At 34.1% G+C, this 25907-nt stretch overlaps 2 protein-coding genes across 3 annotated transcripts; one reads left to right on the forward strand and one right to left on the reverse strand.

Moving 5' to 3' along the window:
- Positions 1-39: 39 nt before the first annotated feature.
- Positions 40-15822, reverse strand: LOC126781915 (putative leucine-rich repeat-containing protein DDB_G0290503). Its single transcript, XM_050507037.1, has 16 exons — positions 15786-15822; positions 15405-15505; positions 15261-15312; positions 11724-11777; positions 10953-11056; positions 9386-9560; positions 8999-9065; positions 8092-8242; positions 7691-7873; positions 7083-7198; positions 6668-6915; positions 6258-6382; positions 1852-1973; positions 1413-1524; positions 167-941; positions 40-47 (listed from the first exon to the last, which is right to left on the reverse strand). The coding sequence occupies exons 1-16, from the start codon at positions 15820-15822 to the stop codon at positions 40-42; spliced, it is 2430 nt and encodes an 809-aa protein (XP_050362994.1).
- Positions 15823-16816: 994 nt separating this feature from the next.
- LOC126781802 (myosin-9-like) lies at positions 16817-25075 on the forward strand. Of its 2 annotated transcripts, XM_050506844.1 has the most exons (21): positions 16817-16938; positions 17494-17636; positions 17821-17877; positions 17952-18002; positions 18073-18205; positions 18473-18526; positions 18599-18969; positions 19441-19654; positions 19786-19916; positions 20125-20255; positions 20406-20550; positions 21093-21275; positions 21716-21831; positions 21961-22193; positions 22275-22411; positions 22619-22737; positions 22807-22924; positions 23782-23913; positions 24035-24142; positions 24469-24677; positions 24784-25070. In XM_050506844.1, exons 1-21 carry the CDS (start codon positions 16905-16907, stop codon positions 24800-24802), a joined length of 2838 nt encoding a protein of 945 aa, XP_050362801.1. In that variant the 5' UTR covers positions 16817-16904; the 3' UTR covers positions 24803-25070. The 2 variants fall into 2 exon arrangements, with proteins under 2 accessions (XP_050362801.1, XP_050362802.1); XM_050506845.1 differs by lacking the exon at positions 24035-24142 and having other exon boundaries at positions 24784-25075.
- Positions 25076-25907: the final 832 nt, after the last annotated feature.

Genomic DNA, 25907 nt, shown 5'->3' on the forward strand with positions numbered 1-25907 from the left:
TGGTGACTAGCGAGCTTGAACTTTTTAATTTTTTTTTGGTCACGAGCCTGATTTAATTCAATACAATGAACATTTTTTAATTTCTCTTTCGAAAGCTGAAGATGTTTTTTTTCTTTAACGCATAAAAATGTGTCATTTTTTAAATGCGACACAGGAATAAACGTACTTTTGCTATCAATACTTGGTATCCCTTTCTGCGTGTCGATATTTGTTATAGCCTGTTTCCATCCAAGATGTTCAATATTCTGTATATCATTATTATTAGAAATGTCGTTTTGTTTTTGAAAGTTTTCCCTCACATATTTTGTTGATGTTTTTTCTTTTCTTTCTATTTGTGAGAATAATTGGTTTTTGTCGTAGTCTTTATATTCACCATAGTCAACTTTAACATTTTCATTATTATTGATAAGATTGAAATAATTACGATCTGTATTGATTACAGGTGATTCAATTGTTGTTGTAAGTTGACTTCCTAATTCATCTTCCAGTATTTTAATAATATTATCGAGATCGTTAGATGGTACGTCTTTGCTTTTTTGTTTTATACAATATTCGTAATCAAAAATCTTCTTTTCCAGTGTACAAATTTTGTCATGATCTCTTCGCTTTTGAATACAGGCTTTGCGATTTCGGTCTTCTAAAGTGAGAACTATTTTTTCTAATTGATCGATCTGTTCTTTTCTGGTTTCAATACTATTCATAAGAGATTCGATTTCGGCGTTCTTTTCAATAATTTGTCCATTTAACTGTAAAATATCTGCTTGTTCTTCTTGTTTTTCAGAAAGTATTTGCAATATATTTTCTTTCTGTTTGATAAGTCCTTCTTGTTCAACTATAGAATTAGTTAACTGTTTTAAAATATCTTTATTCCTTTCTATTTCTTGAATTAGCTCATTATTTTGACGCCTTGTTTCGTTGAATGTAGCATTTTCTTGGTTTATCTAAGAAACGCACAGGAATTTAAATAGAGTCGTAAGATACTTACTAAAATATTAAAACTTAAATTTGAAAAAAAAAATTAGTGTTGGTTGTTTGCGTTTTAAAACTTATCAAGGCGAGCATTTTGGTATATGTAATAAAACGTTTTGAAATTATGAAATAAAAAGGGTACTAAATTATTATTTGCTTATGTCTGCCTCTGAGGCTGATGATCAAATTCTTCCTAGAAATAAAAGAAACCCATAATGCAGACATCCAGGATTAAGTATCATCACGGGACGTAGTTTTAAAAATGTAAAAAAATAAGCTTTATTAAGTCATTTGCTCATGATTCTCTCTTATATCACCCGGAATACGAAAAAAATAGTGCTCGCCAAGCCCTTAGCCATTTGAAATGAAGGCAAAAATTCTTTTAAAATACTTTTAAGACAAATTGTTTCTTATAATACATAATAAATATAAATATTTTATACCATTTCATGAAGATTGTTTAGTTTGTCAAATTCTCCAAAATGTTCCTTTAACTTAGTTATATGGTTTTTTAATGTGAGTAATTGTTCTTCGTAAATTTCCATTTTCGATTCACTGTAAATTACAAGAATTATCTGTTTATTAAATATTATATCTTATGTTTTCCAATGAACAAATCTTGTTTATATGTAGATTATATATTTTGTGTATCTTGGAAACGATTGAAATTTTGTATTTAAACAGGGTTTTTCTTTTAAATTTATCTATACATGTGTCAGTCCTAAAAAACGCGGAATTTCACAAAAAAAAGTGATTATGTTGGTATTAGAGCCGAGCGAAGCTCGTTCGTCTAGGCACTTATTTATTAAATAGGGTTACATTTGTCAAATGCAGAATTATAAATGAATAAATATAAATAATTGAAGTATGTAAAATAAGTACTTTTCCTGTGATTGTTCAATCAAAAGTTGTTGCTTGATTTCCAGTTCTGTTATGTACTCTGTTTTTTTATGAATTTCTTCATTTAATTTGTTTTCTAATTCATAGGAATTTTTCAATTTTTGCTGTAAAATCCAACAAAAATATAATTTTTTTTTTTTTTATATGCTCCGGGATGGCAAATGACTCTACTCCACCTGATGGTAAGTGGTAGTAGAGTCCAAACGCGACGACGGCCAGTACAGTCGGGAAGAATGTTCTGTACTAGCCGTCCCCGCCTTGCCGGCCCGCAAGATGCCTCTTCACGCCTCGTTTGAAGGAACCCGGGTTGTAAGAGGAGGGGAACACGTGAGCTGGTAAGGAATTCCATTCTTTGGTAGTGCGACAAAGAAAGGAGTTGCCAAATTTCTTTGTGCGCGATGGAATTGATGTCACAGTTAGGCGGTGACATCGAGAACCAGCTCGCGTGGACTTAAGAAGGAAGGGGGAAGCAGGAATTAGAGAGAATAATTCCTCAGAGCACTCGCCGTGATACAGACGATAGAAAGCGCTCAGTGCTGCTATCTCGCGACGCAATTGTAAAGGTTCAAGGGTGTTTGTGACCTTTACGTCACCAATAATGCGTACTGCACGTCGCTGCAACCGGTCCAAGGCCTCCATTAGGTACTTAGCGGAGCCATCCCAAAGGTGCGAGCAATATTCAACGCAAGACCGTACCTGTGTTTCGTATAACAGGCACAGTTGTTGTGGCGTGAAAAAACGCCGCACCCTGTTCAGAACTCCGAGTTTTCGTGAGGCTGTTTTTATAATAGCCTCGATGTAATCCCTTGGACTAAGGTCGCAGCGAACGTCCATCCCCAGCATGGCGATTTTGCTTTGTATCATCAGCGGTGTGCCACAGAGGGAGGGATGAGGGTAAAATGGTGACTTTTTCGCTGTGAGAGCGCACACCTGTGTTTTCTTGGCATTAAACTCAACAAGATTATCAGAACCCCATTTGGCGATGAGCTCTAATGTCCTATCGAGTTCAATAACAAGATTCTCCCGCCTCCCCTCAGTTTCCGCCCGCCCAGCCACTGCGCGTCCGTGGTATCCACCATGCACTGTACTATCATCTGCATAGCAATGTATGTTCCCAAGGGAGAGCATATCATTGATATGCAAAAGAAAGAGTGTGGGAGATAGCAGAGATCCCTGGGGGACCCCAGCATTCACTACATAGAATTGTGAAGCGCAACCATCTACTAAAACACGAAGGCTACGCTTGTGTAGGAAGCTGGCAATCCAGGTGCATAGCTGAGCAGGCAGACCATATGCCGGTAGCTTGGAGAGAAGACTTCTGTGCCAGACCCTGTCGAAAGCCTTGGAGATATCGAGGCTGACAGCCAACGATTCTCCATGCTTGTCGATAGCTTCACCCCAGAGGTGCGTTACGTACGCTAGAAGATCACCTGTGGACCGTTTTGGTCGAAACCCGTATTGACGATCATTAATTAGACAGTGATCTTCTAGGTAATGGATCAGTTGGTTGTTTAAAATCCGTTCCATCACCTTACAAAGTACTGAGGTGATAGCTATTGGCCGATAATTTGCCGGGTCAGACCGATCCCCTTTTTTGGGAACCGCTTGCACATTAGCTCTTCTCCAAGCCTCCGGCACACATCCTGAAGAGAGAGAAAGTTGGAACAGGCGCGTTAACACAGGAGACAGCTCCGCCGCGCACTTCTTCAGCACAATGGCTGGTATTCCATCGGGACCGCTAGCTTTCCGTATATCGAGTGATTGCAGCTCCGCACGCACATCACGTTGCCTGATTTTGATGTCAGGCATCGTGTGGCCACATGAAGGTATTGTTGGTGGCTGCGCACTACAATCATCGATCACAGAGTTGTCGGCAAAGAGTTTAGCCAGGAGGTCGGCTATCTCCTGCGGACTGTGAGCTAGCGATCCGTCCGGATTTCTGAGCGGTGGCAGCGAAGGTTGGCAGAAATTGTTTTGCACAGACTTGGTCAGACGCCAGAAGCTACGGGAGCCCCTAGGATGCGAAATAAGGTCATGACCAATCTGTACAATGCGCTGTGCATCCGCTCTCGTGTATGCCTTCCTACAGGACTTGGAATTTTTATTGTAGTTTGCTTTCAGTGAGTCAATGTTAGATGCCCCACTAATGCAGCCGTTGATCCACGCGCGATATGCCGCCTGTTTAGATGATACAGCGTCGGTACATTCACGCGTGAACCAACGGTTACGCGTACCCCTACTGATGAGATCTGAGCTAGGAATGTAGTATTGCATTCCTAACATGATCTCATCAGCAACAGCAGCGGCACTAGCTGTCGGGTCATTCCCACTGAAGCAACGTTCCTTCCAAGGAACTGACGCATAGTAATCGCGCATACCGTCTCAATCTGCCGACTTATAGTGCCAAACGCGACGTTTGCATACCGCTGATGGCGGCAGCTTGGCCTGTGGCACTTTGGTAGATATAAGGCCGTGATCCGAAGAACCAAGTGGAGCTTGAACCACAACCTGATATTCCACCGGGTGAGAAGTCAGCAGAAGATCCAGTAGAGAAGGCGCTTGCCCATCAATGTCTGGGATCCTGGTGGGCTGATCAACCAGTTGGGTCAAGTCGTGTGTGAGAGCAAAAGCATGAGCAGTTCTTCCAGCATGGTCAGTTTTGAGGGATTTCAACCATGATTCATGGTGAGCATTAAAATCCCCCAAAAACACCAATTCCGCGTTAGGAAACTGCTCTTGCGCAGCATCTGCCACCCGACTAAGATGGTCGAATAATCGGCTTGTCTCCAAGTCACCATTGTGGGATTTGTAGAGGCACACGTAGACTCGACTCTGACGAACCAGGTCCACACGTACCACCAACATGGAGAAGGAGGGGTCCTCCAAGCAGCGCAATCGGTGACAACAAACATCCGCCCTGACGAACAAGCATACTCCGGCTTTCGCTTTAAAAGATTCTTCAAGCATGTAGCCGGGATAGTTAAGGTAGCTGGTGTCGGCAGGGCGGAGTATTTGCGTCTCCGTGAGAAACAACATTGCTGGCCGTGCTGTCTCGAGATGGTGGTGGACAGCGTTGAGGTTAGCGTGGAGTCCTCGGATGTTAGAGAACTCGACCTCAAACAGCGTGGGTATGGTGGGAGTGTGCACCGCTGAACGACCGTTATTTCTTATTTGCGCTACCATTTGGAAATTAGGAAAAGAGACGTGAGGCGAGCGACGTATTGCCACGATAGGGATGGGCAAAGTATGGAGGCGTGTTTTCCCAAATGTTTACCAAAAAGGAAAATATACTGATCCGCCGGACGGAAGGGCCCCCGAACCCCCCCGGAAGTGGCCGCCGGGACCCCACCTTCCGGTCACCAACCGGCACGACGGTCCACCCCGAGATTATGCGTGGCCTGGTGGGGCAGCCTCGAGAGCTGGTTAGGCACGCTCGGGCCCCTGTACTATGCCACGGGCGGCTAGCGGAACAGCCGTTTCTTCGGGTCTCCCTGTCCGGCAGGTCAATACAGTTTCCCCCGGCATTGGTTCAACAGCCGTCTCCACTGGACCAACACCCATCGCAGCAATACTCGCTCGGGCACTGGCTGTACGCTGGCTGACCTCGAAACGCGGCTGCAAGCCACTTCACGAGTTTTTCACCATGCGTACGGTGGTAACAAGCCAGGCGGATGTTAGCATCCTACCACCAGATGAGCAGATGGTCGCTCAGATATCCCTTAGTCGCCTCTTACGACACCCATGGGAAAGAGAGGGGCAGTGAAATGCGGCGTTTTTTCACGCCACAACAACTGTGCCTGTTATACAAAACACAGATACGGTCTTGCGTTGAATATTACTCGCACCTTTGGGATGGCTCCGCTAAGTACCTAATGGAGGCCTTGGACCGGTTGCAGCGACGTGCAGTACGCATTATTGGCGACGTAAAGGTCACAAACACCCTTGAACCTTTACAATTGCGTCGCGAGATAGCAGCACTGAGCGCTTTCTATCGTCTGTATCACGGCGAGTGCTCTGAGGAATTATTCTCTCTAATTCCTGCTTCCCTCTTCCTTCTTAAGTCCACGCGAGCTGGTTCTCGATGTCACCGCCTAACTGTGACATCAATTCCATCGCGCACAAAGAAATTTGGCAACTCCTTTCTTTGTCGCACTTCCAAAAAATGGAATTCCTTACCAGCTCACGTATTCCCCTCCTCTTACAACCCGGGTTCCTTCAAACGAGGCGTGAAGAGGCATCTTGCGGGCCGGCAAGGCGGGGATGGCTAGTACAGAACATTCTTTCTGACTGTACTGGCCGCTGTCGCGTTTAGACTCTACTACTACTTACCATCAGGTGGAGTAGAGTCATTTGCCACCCCGACAAATATAAAAAAAAAAGTATTAGACCTCTAATTTGTGAACGGTGTCCATTTGTTCCGACAAGCGATCTTTATATTTTTCCATTTCAATTTTTGTTTCATCTAATGCCTGTTGGGTTTGTTCAGATATTCTTTTATAAATGACAAGTTCATCTGAAAGTTATAATAATTCATATGTTAAATAGACCTGGAAAATATCCTTTTTTCTTAACTGTCGCTATGTTTTACCCCGACCAAATTCATTGATTTTATTGAATAACATCTATTACATGTGTTATTATTTTATTGTAGTTTATAATAATAACAGTTATGTCTTTGAACTTATAATTATTTTATGAAATTTAATAATGTCTTTACATTTTGTTTTATTAGTTTTTTAAATACATCTGGATTTTGCATCAAGGGATTGCATCTTTATTTTAGGAATTTATTTCTTACCTAATGCAGAATCCTTTTCCTTTAACTTTTGAGCCATTTCTTTATTTCGTAATTCAAAGTCAACTAAATGGGCACACTGAGATTCAATTGTTGTTTGCAAATGCTTTTTGATTTCCATTTCGTCGTTGTATTTTTTTTCAACGTCAATCAGATTAACGATATTTTTATTTATTTCCTGTTTCATATTTGACATGGATTCTTCATAATGCTTCGATAATTCTTCAAGTTTACTTTGTAGTTCTTCTTTTCTATTATATAATATTTAAAAAATAAATAAATTAAACATATTAATCAGGCTTTGACACCATTTTATTTGTAAAAATATAAGTTTATTTGCCTTTATATTAAGTGTTTAAAATAAAAGTAAATAATATATCGTACTTTCTAAGAAATGTGCATAAGTAAAAAATCTTACTCTTCTTGCAACGTTTCCTTAGCGAGAGCGATTTCTTCCAAATGAGTCGTATTTTCTTTCATACATTCTTTTAACTTGTCCAATTTATTGTTGAACTCTTGTTGTAATTGTTGACTCTAAATATTAAATAACCAAATATTTTTTTAATTTATTAGAATATCAATTCTTATTTAGAATAACAATAAACACACAGGTGTTATTGTATTGAATGATGCATTTTATTCAACAAATATATATCTTTAAGTTTTTTCAAAGCAGACCCGTTTGTTAGAGTTATTATGTCACGAAGCAGCAGTTCTCGAATAAATACTTTAGTAGCCGTGAGGCGACTACACATTAAGTTCAATTATAATAAGGCTGTTTCTATATCCATGTAGTGCACAATATAGTATATAAAATAAGTAATGATTGGTGGCTCACATGTTAGACCTGTAAGAAATTCCAATGTATGGATAGCGGTGATCATTTTTTATTTCTGCATTCGTATCATAAATAAAAATTTCGCAGGTTAATTATTGCTTAAAGTGTTGAAAAATATGGAACTTATCAGTTATGGAACTGATTACTTAAGCTGACTTGTCAGTCAGCTTCGTATAAGTTACAGATACCTTTTCTTGTAGCTGTTGCTTCGTTCGTTCTAAGGTTCGAGTCTGCGCTTGAGCTTCATTTAGAGCGGATTCCAGAAGTGTCGCCCGTTCTTCACCGATCCTAATTTGTCCCTCTGCGCGCGACAACCTATCTTTCAAGCACATCCTCTTAATTTTTTCCTGTTTTAGCTCTGCTTCTAAGCCCTGTCAGGGTTAAATTCGTAGTTCATATGTATATTTAGATGATTTTAACAGGTGTCCAAAAGGTTTGTTAATGAAATAAAGCGTGCACCTACGTACATATAAATTTCAAATTACTAGCTTTTAATAAGTCTCAAATGAGATAAAGTTCCAAGTTCCATCGGATCATATCAGCCTTACAGGTAAGCTTTATTTACTTAAAGTCTGGTTGAAGTAATTACCTCCAATTTTACTTTGTTTATATATGATTTTTGATGCTCAAAGTTGCTTATCTGCTTTTTAAGATTAGCATTCAAAGCATTTAATTCTGATAATTCATAAATCAGACCTTCGTTGCGTAGCTGTACAGAAATTGCCTCATTCCAGCAAGTTCTGCAAATAATAAAACAAAACATAACATTTCATGCAATGAAATGTGGATACGTTTTTAGTTAAATAAGAAAGTTATAATACCTTATAAAATCACTGATTTCCGTGACAAATTCATTCTCTTTGTTTTTCAAAGAACTACTTAACATATCGTTTTCTGCAATGAATTCATTAATTTTTTTTCCAAGAGTACTCTTTGGACAGCCCTGAAATTATAGGATTTATTAAGAGCATTTTCCTACAGATGACGCTTAAATATATCTATTAACGTTGTTGAATATATCAATAATTTTGCTAAATTTTTTTTTATCACAGTAACTTAAGAAAATAAAAAGGAGAAGGTTATTTTATTCTTGTTTCAGTATGTAATATTCATGTTTTTATTTAACACTGCTAACGTTATAAGTTAGTAATTTGAGTTTTAATTCGTTTGTGTAGTTTTAAAAAAAACATATAAGTAGTTTTTTAGAACTACCTACGTCTTTGATTGTTTTCCAAACTTCTAATTTAAAAATTTATATATTTAAAATTACTTTAGTATTTTTTGCTATTTTAAAAATAATATAACTTAACTTTTTGAAACTACTTAATAGATATTAAAGGCTGTTTGTTACTGATGTTTCAAAAACCAAAAATTATAAAATATATATTTTTATATTAAATATTACATTAAATACCTTGTTACTATTTTTTAAATTTTCAAGCCATTCAATTAAATTTTTTCTGGTCTCCAAAGCTTGTTCGCATGTAGCTACTAACTTTGCAGGCATGTCATGTAACCTCTTTAAGTCTATTGTTATAGCATTCTTATTATCTTCTTTAACTTCTGTGTATAGGTCGTTATATGAAAATAGAATATATTATGTACTTAAGGTTAATTTCAATGTCATTTCGAAATCAAATAATTATTAAATTGTAACGCATATATGCCTGTTGGAAGTTGTGCTTACCACCCCATGCTTATCACGTTTTAATAGGTAAACTATATTAAAAGAAATCAATTTCTTTTAGCAGTATAAATTTAGGTGATGAAAAAATATATTTTTTTAACAGATTTTAGTCAAATGAAATATCAATATATGATAAATATTAAAATATATTTTCTCGAAAACTTTGCATTGCAACATTATTTTATGGGATATTCACCAATTTTTTGACATTTTGACTCAGCCCACATCTTAAGCAGCTGATTGGGAGCCATATTAGTTTTATTTATGATATCATGTAAATCACCCGTAGAAGGTAAACTTGCGCTCTGGCCCAACGCTGACAACTTCTGCTTAGTGCTTCGTAACGATGTATAAACTTCCATTATAGCAATCTACGACAGTTAAAATCCTTAATTTTATTAAATATTTAAAAAACAAACTCCTTGAACAGATGATAACAGTTTTATTATTAACAATTTGAAAAAAAAACATTGTAACATTTATTGCGAATGTTTTAATTTTTAAATAGTATGTCCACCACTTTTTTTTAATTATATTTATGCATTGTTGGATACCCTGGAAATAATATATAATGAATAACTATTGCCGAACATATAGAATTGGAATTGATTTTTCATTTAAAATGAGCCAGCAAGTTTAAATATATGCAAGTTCAAATATATTTGTTAATGATATGTAATATTTGAAAGCATTTAAAGGCCCTTCAAAAATTCTGACAACGAAATTCGAGTTAACGTTTTCGATTCGCAGAATATTTAGAAATAATTTCGGCATGTTAGTTTATTTTTTCACTTTTGATGTGTTCAAACTCCTGCTGGGATGATGTATGAGAAATTTAAATTCCTAAGTGATCAAAATGATTGATTGTAAAAGTTTTATAGAATTTTTTACAACCCGCTTTTGAAAAAAAAACCGTTAAAAAAAGGGAAAACTGTCCAAGGTGCAACAGACCTGATGTACCTTGGATCGTACCAGTTATACTTTGGACAAATGAAGTAACACATGCAAGTTGACTGTAGTTGATTAATTTATTATTTATACAACTGACAATAAATGGTCGATCATATCAACACCTTTATACAACAATGAATATTAAGGAAAATAGCAATATCTTAAAAAACAACATTCTCCAAAAATATCCATACATATTTATATTTATCGATAGCATAATAACAGATTACATTTTAAGCCTTATAACCTTATCTATAAAGTTTTTACTTACTCATCAACTTTTAATTTTCAGTAAAAGCAAACAAAAAATGATCAAAATGATACAATACTGCAACAATTTATTTTAACGACAACGAGCCTTGCACATCTATTACCTAAATATACTAATACTATACTGAGATTAGAGTGCAAATAAAAGCTTTAAATAAATGTGTATCATGTTAAACAAATGGATAATAAGTGAATTAGCTTCTTTGTCACTGACACAGCGCCAGAAAATCACAAGTTCTAAGTACACGTTAGAGTTTGCAAAATATGCTCCGACAGCTATAGACAATATTATTTTAAAGTGCGGGAGTTGTCAAAAAATTGCAATTGGCCTAGGGTCCATGATGAAATTTTCTTATTACTTAAATAAAATATAACCTATTTTACTTCTAGATACAGTTGGTTCGGTAGTTTCAGAGCATACATTTTTTTTAATAAACCAACAAACAAATATCTGCCTTTTATAATATGATTGATAAAAATTATATCCGTCTACATGATGTTGTTAATTTTTAGTGTAACATAGCCAATAAAGCGATTATTACCTGTCTATCGTTTAATTCATTTTTCAATCCTTCGAATTGTGTAATTTTCTCTTGCCAAATATTTGTGAGTTTTAATATTTTATCACTTTTTGAAGTGACAGAATCTAGAAAGTGGAATATAAATAATTTATTAAAAAGAAATAATATAATACACTACAATACGAAAATAATTTAATACACTACAACACGAAAATAATTTTACTTAATACACATGTAAATCAATATACTACGATTTAAATCAATTTGTTTCATATATGTTAAATATTTTTACCCCCTTCGTTGTAATCCACGGAAACCTCTTCTATGTCATTGCACAATGGACTAGTATCAGAGAAGTCTCGTTTTATTTCTAAATCTTCATATTTTTGAATAGTTTCCTATGATATTTTAACAAAATAAACGTCATTCAACATATTAGGGATTCGAAAATGTACAACATTTTTAAAGACGGCGGAGAAAGTTCATAATGAAGATTCATTAATGGTCGGCAATTTCAAGTTAATCATTTTTACTGCTTTTCGGTTCACATGTATTTCGAAATGTATATAGCTATATAATGATTGCATTATGAAGCGAATATTGTTTAATGAATACAAGAGTTACTAGAAATTATATAATGATTATTTTAGAAACCATATAATGATATAACTGATATCAAAGGATTAACAAAAAAAGCATCGTTTCTATTCCCCACAATTTGTTACATTATTTATCAGGTATAAGTAAATATATATTATTAACGTGTATAACGAATTTCGCTTGACTTCTAACCTGGTCGGGAAGATTTATCACTTTGTTTTGGTTCGTTGATTTCGTTATGGACTTCTGTAAAAAAAAATATAAGCTTTTAATATTATTTTACATAATAAAACGAACATATGGATTTTTAATTGCTGTAAGCCATTAATAAGTAATGAACCTTTTAAAACACACGAAACATTTATCAAAAGCTATTACGTAAACATTAGGTTTAAATAATTTTGTTATTATTATTATTTTATTTTAGATGAAGCTTAGAATGAATTACCTTATCTCACAATCTCACAATATTAAAATGGTGTAGTATAAATAAATCGCAATTCGTAATATGTACTAATATTATAAAATCGAAGTTCTTTTTTGCATTTTTAAGCGCGCTAATCTCAAAATCTACAAATCCCACGTGAAAAAAGAAGCAACCTTGTAATAAATTTATAAGCTTTAATTTTGCTGTAATATATTCCCCCTATAAACCACCGTTTTCGAGATATAAGCGAAACTTTTTTAGGAGCAATCCCCAGGAATGTTGATAGTTGATATGTTTACCTTCCAACTAGTCTACAAACTAACAATTCAGGTCTGCCAGTTATGAAAATATTATACACATTTTATTAAATCATAAAAAGTTTAAAAAATATATCACTACATAAGTCAGAATAATAGATGGACGTCCTCCGGGGGTCGACATGTGCCAAGCTACATATAAGTCAAAAACGTAAGTGACGTGAGACTATAATTAACTGACTAAGCCGATTGCTATTGCCCTTTAATCGTTATCGTTATGAACCATGAGCAAATCATATACCGAAATGCTCGCCAGCTTTATAGCTTTATAACATGAAAAAAATGTAATTTTCATACATTTAATCTAGTACATACGTAGGATTTTGTATATCAAAATAGTTAAGATAAAATTTAATCTCAGCCTACGGTACGTTAATTCGGAAACCAATTAAACATCAATTTGAAAAATAATACTTTACTTACCCCTAACAGCTTGAAAAAATTAACTTTTAGCCTTTTTTTACCGTACCTGTTTTAAAGGAACAGTAATAACTTGCTTTCCAACTTTGTTAGTAGCGCCGTGCAGTTTCTCGTTTAAATGTTTTTTATTCAATGACGATACTGGATTCTAAAACAATTTTAATTTTTAAATTACCCTATAATTATATATTTGTAAAATTTAAAAAAATTTCGTTTCTAAAGAACAAATATTATTGGGTTCATTGTTTTAGTAAGACTGTAATATATATTTAATTTTTTTTTATATTAGGTGGACTGGCAAGTGAAGTACCTGATGTTAAGCCCATTGACTGTGGCCATAAGAAATACTATCCATCCCGTACAACGCCAATGTGCCACCAACCTTAGGAACTAAGATGTTAACTTGCGCCTTTAATAACACTGGTTCACTCACCCTTCAAACCGGAACACAACAATACTAAGTATTTGCTGCTTGGCTATAGAATATTTCAATTACAGTTGTTATATTTACGTAGGTACTTAACATTTTTATTTTTAAGGAACACTAATTTTTAAAAGACTACCTCGTTCGTCTATTGGCTGGATGTAAGGCCGCGGACTCGGAGGTCCTGGGTTCAATTCCAGGTCGAGCCAATAAAAAGTTATTGGGGTTTTTCTGTCAGAAAAATTCTCAGTAGCAGCCCGGAATCTGGAAGTTTGAAGTGTGTACACTCCCGTGCCTCGGAAAGCACGTAAAGCCGCGTTGGTCCAGCGCTTGAACTCTTTCCGGTCGTGCCGGATTGCCGTGCCATCGGATTATGAGACCTAGAGAATAGAGTGTGCACATGTGTTTGCGCGCACACTTGTGCACTATAATATCTCTGGCGCAGTTGGCTGATCTCTCTTGAGATTGGCCACCATGACCGAAATCGGACTGGATGACATTATTATTTTTAAACCAATATATTAAAAAACTTTAACTTAATTGAGTTAAAATTTCGTCGGACTCCAGTTTATTTTTGTTGAAATATGATCTTGATAAAACTATATTTAAAATTCTTATCATAGCGTATCATATGTATCATAAAATATTTATTGCAAACGTAAATGTGTATTTATTTTTTAAAGAATTTATCTAAATATTAATACGAAGGAAGAGTGGAGCGTGTCAAATTTTAAACTATTGTATGTCATGTACACAGTACGGTTTCATATCCTTGTTAGCCATGAAAAGTTGAACATACTTCAATTTGTTTCATCATACACTCTAATGAATATACATCAACGAAGTTAAAAATTAAGTATGAGTTTTGTATATATGTTATTCGTGTCTTAGTATACATAAGTTTGGAATTATTTGTTGTACCTATACCATACTTGAAGGGTTTCAGTATTTAACCAATGATGTTGAGTTATAACACTTTATATATTTTATTATGATTAAACATAATTCTTATCACTGATACTGTCTTGCAAGTCTATTTGTTTGGCTGCGGTGGTTTAAAATTTAACTAAAGTAGCGTTAAACACTAACAGTGCAACAGAAGGCCGGTGCCTCCACAGTGCCGCTTATCAATATCTACAATATGTTCATTGAAGGGTGGGTGACTTATGTAAATGTTAGTAATTCAATTTTAAATGAAATAGTTTTATTTAATCATAATCCCGCAATTGCTTAATACCAATATGTATTTGAGTTTCGTATCCTTAGGCAAACATGTAAAATAGTTAAAACAATAAACGACTATTGACTATAAAATAGTAATAATGGTATATACACGTTTTTGTTCAAAATGATATTATACAAGTATGCAATTATAGTGCGATAAGGTACTTTTTATATATTTTAATTAGAGACTGTTCGTCCGTGTCTAATTTGTATTTTTATAGCTCACGGCTATTTAGAAAAAGTAATACATAATAAACCTTGTAAAAATTTACTACAATCGCCTATGTGGATGCAGCATTGTATCTCGGAGATTATGACTGTTCAAATTTCTCCTTGCTCCCGGCAGACATTTATGTATTTTGCAACATTAAATTATAATTTATAAAATCTAACAGAAATACAAACAAACTTATCTTTTAGGCGATATATTTGAATAAATTATAGTGTTGGTACAATATAATAGTAGTGTATAGTATTAAAATGTTGTGATAAAACCTTCTCCTCGAGAAAGAAGGGGGCCAGGCAGCGAGGCATTAAGAGGCTTATTAAAAAGAAGAAGAGTTACTTTAAAAAAAGATTTCTTGCGTTAAAAAGCAATACTCGTTGATGTTATTTTCTGACTATATACACAAAGGCAAACAACACAAACAATACCTATTATAAAAAGTAAATTAATGCTACAACTTCTATTAAATGTTTAATTGGAATTTTTTTTTTTCATTTTTACCTTTTGAGCCGGATAAAGCTTTTCTCGCTCGGGACGAGCTGCTCGAGAATCACCCAAGCCGTCGCTCACACGATTTGCAGATTTTGGGCGAAGCTATTATTATTTTAAACATGGCAAGTTAAAGATAAATAATTATTTTTTATTGGCATTGACAAAGAATATCATATAAAAATAACGACACTAACCTCACCGAGATATAACCTCGCTAAATCCTTATTTAGTCCTTTTGGTATTTCATTTTTCTAAAAAAAGATAAAACATTTATACAGTATGCTATACTATATCATATTATTATTTATTACCATTACATAATTTGTTATCGCTAAAAAAATACCATTTGTTCATTTGGGTTAGTTTTTCCAGATCGTTGTTGTGCGGATGATAAACGTTGTGGAATGCGGCATTTGGTGTGACATACAATTGCATCTTTTGATTCTGACAATAAAAAAATAGAACGTTGTATTAATATTTTAAATGTTATTCGGTAAAATCCAACTAATCTCACGCAAGTTCATAGAAACATAATGTTTGAAGTTCTTAAAAATCTTTCAGAAAATATTAACACTATGCACCGTAAATATTTTTTGAATGAATTTATGATGAACGTTTTTATACTGTAGATTTTTAAACACAAGTAGGTATTGCGGTACGGCGACGCCCATGCACCAGCACGAAACCCCTTTAGATTTATTTGTTAATAAATATAGTCAAACACCTTGTGTTTTCGGATCTCCTGACATCGCCAGCAACATATTACATCACATTAATTATTTTATAAAAATATATATATATCTCTATTTATGTAGCCTTTTGTTACTCAAAATTTTAAGCTAAAATACATTTAAGTTAGCCAAACTGAAGACAAAAAGAGAGTTTTGACAATTCTTATAAAGAAAAATACAAAGACAACATTGTCTACTAGTTTATTTTTCTTTACATCTTGAAAACGATCAAAGAGTATATAAATTTCCTATGGATTTTGTGGAGAAACTATCGTAGACTATAGAGAAGTAGAATAACTTTATCTTCTTATACATACAAAAAAGGCTGTTGATATATGTATGTATACCGTTTGACCAATTACTATGAAAGATGACCATAATCGCCAAAACCAATCCAATAGGATTGGAAGTCACAGGCGTTACAAGCATCGGCATGAAGAAAAAAAAACAGGCAAATAAAACTGACGAACTCTTTATATAGTATATATATTATATATACATAATGTATAATATGTAAGTCTATTTGTATTACTAGGTATAATATACAATTCAATTCCATTCCATAATGACCAATTCGATTCCATTTATAACGCCTAATAAATGTTTGACTGGAGCTTCCAGTACCAGTACAGCCGCTCAGTTTTTACATTAAACCTGAATATTTTTAGATTGTCGTAACTGCCATACCGGTCTAAGATAGGCGAATAAAGTTGAAAACTAGAACCTTAATCCCAAAAGAACCATTGTTATAGAATGTTTCAGAAACTAAAATAAGGCGTAGGCGTTCTAATAAATCTTGGCGCCGAATTATTGCAACAGAATTCAAAGATAAAACAAAAAACGTGAAGTATAATGAAGCTCAAGACGAAGGAAGGATGGAAAAACGCAGTGGTGTCCATCTGTCTCACCTTGTGGAATAATAAATAGTAAACGTCAAGTACGTCAATTTTTAATCAATGAAACTGTTTGATTTAAAAAAATTAATACATTTTGCATTTTTTGAAAATGGAATGTAAATTAGACATTTAACGTTATATCAAAATTTCAAACGTTTTCAAATAAAAACAATTTTATTCATTTAAGTTGCTAATTTTTCAGTGAATGTGTTTATAATGACGACTACTAAACCGCAGAAAGATAAACCACGTATGTGTTGCTTTATTCCTTATGAGATAATGTCCCCCGTTTCGTTTGCGTCCAGCGTTACTAACTAGGCGTAGTTTCCGTATTGTTCAAAACAATCAGAAGGATAATATGAGTAATATAAAAGCTTAAAAAGATATATAGAAAATAATTGAAATATTCTGTTTTTAAACACTACTGAAGACTGATGATACTGTCCGAATTAAGTTTTCCGTTTTGAATTTAGACATATATATCCTAGAAACATATTATAGTTTGATAAGAAAAAAAAAGATTACACTAAAATTTTCGAATTATAAATAATAATTAATGCTTGTTTTAACAATCAATTTTATTGCTGAAAATTTGTTAAAAATAATAGATCTAATAAATATCCTTTAAAGCTAAATAACTAGCTATTAACCACTAGCACGATGTGTTTTCAGTATATTTTGAAAAATGTGCCTACACTTAATCTTAATCTGAGCAAAATATTATTATCTACCACAGGAATAATAAATAATAACTAACAGTACTCATTGTGTATTCATAGCATTACTATTTATGGGTCTATAACAGATGCTTTAAGCCCGCGCCTAGCGCCTCGACCGACAGCCGCTTCTTCAGCTCGGGCCGCCCACAACGCCATGAACCGTAATCTTGCTCCGCCGACACAGCGTCAATCGCCTATGCGATCTCCACCCTCACCAAGTTCTTCGAAGGTGTGTTCTCGTTAAAAAGAAGAGTGCTATTAAAATTTGGTATAAAAAGATTAAAAGTTATTGTGTATATAATCAATTTCTTCGTAGGCTATTAAAATATCGCTAACCCTTTTAGGGCTTAAGAAAACCTATGAAATCATTGTTTATTGAATTTATTGTAAAATATAGTTATTTATTATTACAGATTCGAACTGCTGTCACACGCAATTGCCCAAAATCTGATTCTAAAACAGAAATTAAAGTTAGTATTTTATAAAAGTTCATAGTTGTTTAATTTTTTTTATTTAAAATTACTTATATTATTTATTTTTTAAGATTAATAGAAATTGTGAGAGTGAAGTTCGACCGGTCGTTACGGATTTTGATGTAAGTATTTTAATGGCTTTTGTGACATTTATTTTGACTTATTTGTACTAAAAACATTTAAAACTTATAGATGATACCTGTAAAACAAGTACTGGAACCTGTCAATTTTACAGAAAAGGAAATAGATGTAGACCAAAATCACACGCAAAGCGTAACAGATAATAGTGGCGATGATTTACAATATACTAGCATGGATTCCTATGGTATGTTATATTTATTGACATCTATTTTATATATATATGATTGTTATGTATATTATTCTTATTTTCTATCTGTTAAAATTTATTAAATTCAAACTTCTTTGGGCTTGATGAAAGTAAAACTAATAGACAGAATTTGATTAAAGCGCTTATGGAAACCTATTCCGACGTAAATATGCTTCACTACTGTCACGTGTACAGGTCATTCAAACCTGAAACTTTTATATGTGCCAATTATCAAAATCCAAAAATTATCTATTTGTTCGGCAGATAGACGAATCGAGCGAGAAATTTTCATGGATGTTGTATTAGATTCAGAAACAGGTAAGAATTACTATTTAAAAAAAAAAAACGTTTACGGTGTTGATTTAAATTTATTTTGCAAAATACTTACAGAGCAAACTATGAGAAAGCGTCCACAGACACCAGTACGAGATCAATCACAAACACCAATACAAGATCGACCACAAACACCAGTACAAGAGCGACCACAAACACCAAAAATACCGAGTCGGCCAAGTACACCGCTACAATCTACACAACGCCACAGTATTCCAATCAGTCGTCCAAATACACCACAACGACATACACCAACAACGAGACCCAAAACACCGTCTATGCCATTAAACTCAGTGCAGCGGCCAGTTACACCGATTACTTCTCATAATACCCCCCCATCTATAAATGATGAAGACTATCTAAAATCGTCTTATTTCGCAAAACAAAAGCAATTTCACCGAATGAAAAAGGAACTTGACATAAAACAGGTATTTTTCAAGTTTTTCGTAAAAAATTATGTATTTACAACTATAACAAAATAAATTATCTTTAAAATTTAACTAAATATCTTAATATATAATAAATTTATTTAGGAGACTGAACTAGTTTTTTTTTTCCACCTATCAGGGTGTGCAAATTGAATGAATTAAAATAATACAAATATTCTCTGGCTAGGCAAAAATTAAGAGTATTGATATTTTTTTTATAAATAAGCCTATAAATACGTACAAGCAAATCAGCATGAAGACGTTTTTGCATTTGTAGTAGTATAATAAACACAGTGACTATACTGAAATAAACCAGTTTGCGCTAACTGTCACATGCCTCGACTATTCGTATAAGTACTGTTAGAAGTGTTGTTTATATATATATATATGTGAGGAAAAGCATGTTCAAGTTGATTTGATTATATGTGTATAGGTGTATTTGGTTGATTGAGTTAATTTTTGTTTATTTAGCAAGCAGTATTGCAAGTTTTTGAAATTCTTCAAAATCTGCGTAACCAAATGTTACGTGAGGGTATCACGGCTGGTGGCGAAGGGCAAAATGAGTTAGTGATTTTCAATGTGGCGGACTGGGCTCCAAACGAAGTGACGCAACTATGTCGTGATGCAGCTGCTTCCTCTGCTACCGATGGAGTTTTGGAACTTTTTAATACGACTGTACCAATCGGTACGCATTTTTATATTTTTAACTATACAAATCATTTTCAATTTTTGATCTATACAAAGCAGTTTTTTGTGTATAAGAGGGGAGGTATTTATCAATGTTGTTAACTTGAAACAAATTTATGTTGGTTATAGATGAAAGTGCGCTGGCCGAAGTGTATACAAAAGTAGTTAAAATTCCAGCATGTTTTGCTGAGCTATGCCTTCAAGCATTTTCTGGCCGACAGGAGATAATAGATTGGATTAAGACATTAATTAAACAAGACGTATGTAAATTGCTTGTATCTTGCTTATTTTCAATAATTGTTTCTATACATCTAAGTTATCATATCACGTATGTTTTTTTTATAAATTCACATTTTCAATAGACAAACTAATAGATAAACATATTTTATAAAAAGCATTAATTTCATATATTTCTAAAGGACTGTTATTATAGCTATACTAACAAATGACTTATCCTCATTAAAACAGGACATTGCTAGCAATGAAGCCATGGATAAAATTGCCCAGTATAACTCGCAGGGGCTCGAACTTTGTGAATCTCTCCGGAATCTCAAAAATCAAGCTGATGACGCTTTAGCTATAGTTACCTCGCTAACGAAGTATGTTTTATTACAATATTTTTTACGTTTACTCATATTTTCAATTAATTTTCCTTTTAAATCTGTTATAAAAAGCAGTTGTTAGTTATAACACTAATATGAGTTGTATGTCTACAAAATAAAATGATCTAATAATAATTGTATCGACAGGCGAGTATGTAAAGAGCGATCTACTTTAGTTGCGGTTGGTGAAGCATTAGTGCGAGATGTGGCACAATTGCGCCAAGATTTAGAAGCCAGCGTTCCGAAAAATGAATTGCCGGAAACTGATCCTGAAATTGTTAAAGTTTTAGAGGTAATTAGTGTCTACAATTTTTTTTAGTATAGTATGCAGACGAGCATATACCTGTTGGTAAGTGGTCACCAACGCCCATAGACATTGGCATTGTAAGAAATGTTAACCAATTCGCCACCAACATGTTGGCCCTTGTGCTTGTAATAACACTGGCTCTCTTTCAAACCGGTAGAATCTGATGAGTATATGGGTAAGTGATGCGTGTGTTAGGGTCTGTGAGAATATTATAATAAGAAATGAAACTCACGCGGATCTCTCTCTCACTCACTCATGTGGTGGACGCCACAAGTAGTATCTACCCAGACGAGCTTACACAAAGCCCTACCACCAGTAAAAGAATTTTAAATAAACTAAATGTCACAGAGACAAATTAAACAGCAAAGTATGTTATTACGTACTTAGATGTATGTAAATAATTGATTTTAAATAAAAAAATAATGAAGCCATAAAGTTTCCTACTCATAAAGGCAAAAAATAAACACTATTCTCAATAATCTTAAGAACATTTTTATTTTATTAAAGTAATAATTTTGACTGCTCAGGAAACGCGACGGGAATTAGAAGAAGAGCGTGTTGCGAAAACGGCTCTAAAAGATAAATTAGCAACGACAGAGTCACAATTACGGCAAACGCGTTTACGCGTCTCTAAATTTGACCGCCAGCTCCGCGAAGCCGAAGCGAGTATAGCTAATCTGACCGGCACTGTTAAAGCTCTACAAGATCAGGTCTTATTAACTTTGTCTATATTTATATCATAAGGCTTAGATAGTGCATCTGGTTGATACCGATAAACTTGAGTACAATAAATCTGTTTTTATTACTTGGTATGTTAACTCCAAAGAGCGGTGCATTATTATTGTATTTTATTGAGTCCTGATGCCCGAAATAAATTTAAAAAATAACCCATAAACGTCAAACAATATATATATATATATAACAAACTGTATGAGATAGATATAGGTAATTTGTACAGAACCAGTTTGTTTATAAAACTTAGTTAATAACATACCAAATCTAAAATATAATATACATATATATGTATATGCATAAAACCAATCGATTAATACAGATATTGTAGCTGCGTATTAAAAACAATATATTTTCTTTTCGTAAATAATATTTATAATGTAATTATAAAAACTTCAACTTTTCTAAAATTTTCAAGAGTCGACAACGAGAAGTTCAATCAGAAGCAAAGGCAAGAAAATTGAAAGAATCTCTAAAGACAGGCGAAGTAGCCAGTAGCCATTTAGCCCAAAAACGTGATTCACTTCAAACAGAGTAAGTTGTAGCACATATGTATTAAAGATACCTTAGCAAAATTCGTTTCATAAATAGGCTTGTATAATTCACTTTTAAAGCAGGACAGAATCGAATGAATAAATTAATAAAATGTGTAAATCTTACCAGGGTAAATAGTCTAAAAGAACAAATTCAATCAATGACTATGCAACACAAAACAGAAGTACAAGAATTGAATAACAAATTAAAAGAAGTGATGACTGCGCTAGATGAAGAAAGACATTTATCACAAAGAGAAACTGAACAAAAGCACAATCTCGAACGCTCGCTCAAAGAGAGTCAAAGCATAATAGAAGAATTAAAAACTAAGATTACTGAGCTCGAAAACAGACAAAATCCTGGTAGGGAATAAGGAACTTCGTTAAAATTACTTTTATTATTTGTCTTTGCAAAGTAAAAATAATATATATATTTTGTTTTAGATTTACCTACAGAACGAGAAATGGATTTGTGGGCCGAACTTCAAGCTACAAAGGATATATTACGAAGCATGGAAGAGGAAATAAAAACATGTAAAACGGAAAAAGTGCGCTTTCTGGAAACTTTTACTAAAATAGCGGTGATTATCAACAACGTCTAGATATTTCTTTAAACTAATTTTCACTATCAAAATTCATAACCATTGTATTAACTGACGGACCAAGTATACTATATACCTATCAAATATCTTATTTATATTTTATATTTGATGATTACGTCTTGTAATTTTAAACATAAATTTAACGACATTATCCAAAAATATACTTATCGAGATAGTTCATTTTAGGAATCTGAGAACAAATTAGGTATGCAGCAAAAGTTAACAGCCGAACTTTTAAATAAAGAAGATATAATTGGGAAAATGCAAATTCAAATAAGAGATCTAACAAAAAATAATAAGCTGTTGTAAGTACCTATATTACAGCTTAACTTTTGTTCAAACTAAGCAATTTTTTTAAATTGATATTTTTTTAGCGAACAAAAAGTCAATCAATACGAGCAATATTTCCACGATTTGCAAGCACACAATCGCGATTCAGCAAAATGTCAGGAAACTGAAAATGGTATCAGCTACCAAGATCTTCAAAAGGAGGTACTATTATTCTATTACCATTCTTTTTTTTTTATATTTGCCGGGAGGGCAAATGACTCTACTGCACCTGATGGTAAGTGGTAGTAGAGTCCAAACGCGACGACGGCCAGTACAGACGGGAAAAACGTTCTGCACTAGCCGCCTTCGCCTTGCCGGCCCGCAAGATGCCTCTTCAAAAGAGACGTGAAGCGAGCGACGTATTGCCACGATAGGGATGGGCAAAGTGTGGAGGCGTGTTTCCCCAAGTGGTTGCCAAAAGGAAAAATACACTGACCCGCCGGAAGGAAGGGCCCCCGAACCCCCCCGGAAGTGGCCGCCGGGACCCCACCTTCCGGTCACCAACCGGCACGACGGTCCATCCCGAGATTATGCGTGGCCTGGTGGGGCAGCCTCGCGAGCTGGTTAGGCACGCTCGGGCCCCTGTACTATGCCACGGGCGGCCAGCGGAACAGCCGTTTCTTCGGGTCTCCCTGTCCGGCAGGTCAATACAGTTTCCCCCGGCATTGGTTCAACAGCCGTCTCCATTGGATCAACACCCATCTCGGCAATACTCGCTCGGGCACTGGCTGTACGATGGCTGACCTCGAAACGCGGCTGCAAGCCGCTTCACGAGTTCGTTCGAGAGTCACCATGCGTACGGTGGTAACAAGCCAAGCGGATGTTTAACATCCTACCACCAGATGAGCAGATGGCCGCTCAGATATCCCTTAGTCGCCTCTTACGACACCTATGGGAACGAGACGGACAGTGAAATGTATTCTTTCTCCGTCACTGCACGGATAAAATACTTTGATTTTTTTGATTCAAATACTTATCCTTAAAAAGCAAGATAATTTATCATTTATTTTATTTACCAGATTATGGGAATGAAAATGAGTCTCTTAGATGCAGTTCATCGTAATGAAGAGTTATCAGAACTTATAATTCAAAAAGATCAGCAACTTGAACATCAGGATAAAACATCGCGTGCCCAGGCAATTGTCATTAAGGTTAATTGCCTGCTTAAACTCGTTGGATTAGATCTAGTTAGAATTCTTAATTTTATTATTTTTTAAATTAAATATTATTTAGTGTGGTCTTAAAAGCATAATAATACCTAATAATATTTAGGTACGCGAGGATCTGATAGATATGCTTAAGGATAAAGAAACTGAACAAAGTCGCGAACTTAACGAATTACAGCAAGATCTTGAGCATCGTATGAAAATTGTAGATGAAGTGAGATTTTTTTTTAAATATTTTGAAGACTGTTAATATATAGTTAAATGGTTTATTTTTTTTAGTATTGTTTTTATACTACATATTTATACGGTTTAGCCGATAGAGCCGACAAAACTTATGAATATTCGAAAGTAATACATGAAGCATACACATTTATGTATGATCGTTTTTAAACAAGGTAAAATATTTTATAAACAACGTTTACTAATAATAGATCATTCGAATAGTCATAAAACATTAATTGATTAATTTTACTACTTTAAGTAGTCATAAATAATCTTGCTTAAAATATATATCATATTAAATTTTCTGCAATGTTTAAGGTAAACAAACAGATAGCCTCAAAGGCTGATGAAATTCAAGAACTGTTTTCGACGTTGGAGAACAAGCAGCAACAGATCCACCGATTGGAAAAGATTGTACTAGCACTCGAGGAACAGCAACGGCGGGCGCAAGCTCAACGCACGCGTCATGAAGAAAAAATCGCAGCTCTCGAGCATGAACTCGCAGCTGGTGGCAATCGCCGTGAACGGTAAAAACGCAACTTAAACTTTAGGTTTTATTTCCATATTCCATACATGTTCAAAATTTAATTGAAACTTTTTTTAAAAATGATGTGATTATATCGTTTGTTTCAGGAAATTTTTATTTTTTTAAATCCTGAAAATTCCTTTTCAAGATAGTTGATGGATAGTTATAGACTAGACACGGAAGTAAAATTATGCTGATAGCTAGTGCAATTTTATGCAGTGGTGATGTGGTGCATATTATTTCCTTTTTTTATTACCTTCAATAAATCTTTTAAAAAAGGCTTTTCATTAAATAACATTAATATTATTTAAAAAAAGAAATATCTCGAGTATGAATTGGCGCTAAAAGTTTCGCAGGACAATCGCCTTTTCTAGGCAAGCTCTGTTTTGGCCTTTGTTTTGCACAATCATTTAGTATCTATTTGGTACCACAACATACATTTTTACTAGATCACTAAGACAAAAAATAAAGATTATGTAACCAAATAAGAAAGTAGCAAAATATGTATTAATTATTCTATACAACAATTAGTATTATATCTTATTTATTTTCTTTACTTAAAATTCTTTACTTAATATTTTATTACGCGTGACGGCGAGGCGAGATTTAAGCGATAGTTGCAAAGAGTTACTAAGGAGGTTTTTGTACGGTGATGACATAAGCGTACCGCATGACGGACAGAACGTGCAAGATGTCTACGTGTGCTTGTCATATATTTAAAATTGTTGTATTTTATTCAAATTAAAAGTATTGCGAAATAGTACGATTTTGTATAAAAATAAGTGTTTTATTGTCCAAATCAGTAATTGACTGTAACGATTTTATTGATTCAAATGTATTATAAATGTATTCTTTATTTTAATATTAATTAGAATTTGGAATTAATAATGTTATCACTCATACTTTTACATATGTTTTATCGTACCGTTTATTGCATAAAATGGCAGTGTCATTGCGATTTATTTACTAGGATAACAAAAAGCTGAAACTTGAAATGTACATATTTTGCATATTTAATGTTAGATAATGGTATAAGTTAGGTAATAGAAATAAGTTAAATAATACTTTTTATATAAAATTGACATTTATTTATATGAGGAAGAGAAAGGGTTCATGAACAGATTTTTGGGAATCCCCATAACAACTGACACCACGGCGAAAATAGTAGCTCATTAAATACATAAATGGCCCACTGTACAAGATCTAATTAATTTATATATTTTTTTTAATT

This window comes from Nymphalis io, chromosome 4 (genome assembly GCF_905147045.1).
Source record: "Nymphalis io chromosome 4, ilAglIoxx1.1, whole genome shotgun sequence".
In the NCBI taxonomy this organism is placed as follows: domain Eukaryota; kingdom Metazoa; phylum Arthropoda; class Insecta; order Lepidoptera; family Nymphalidae; genus Nymphalis; species Nymphalis io.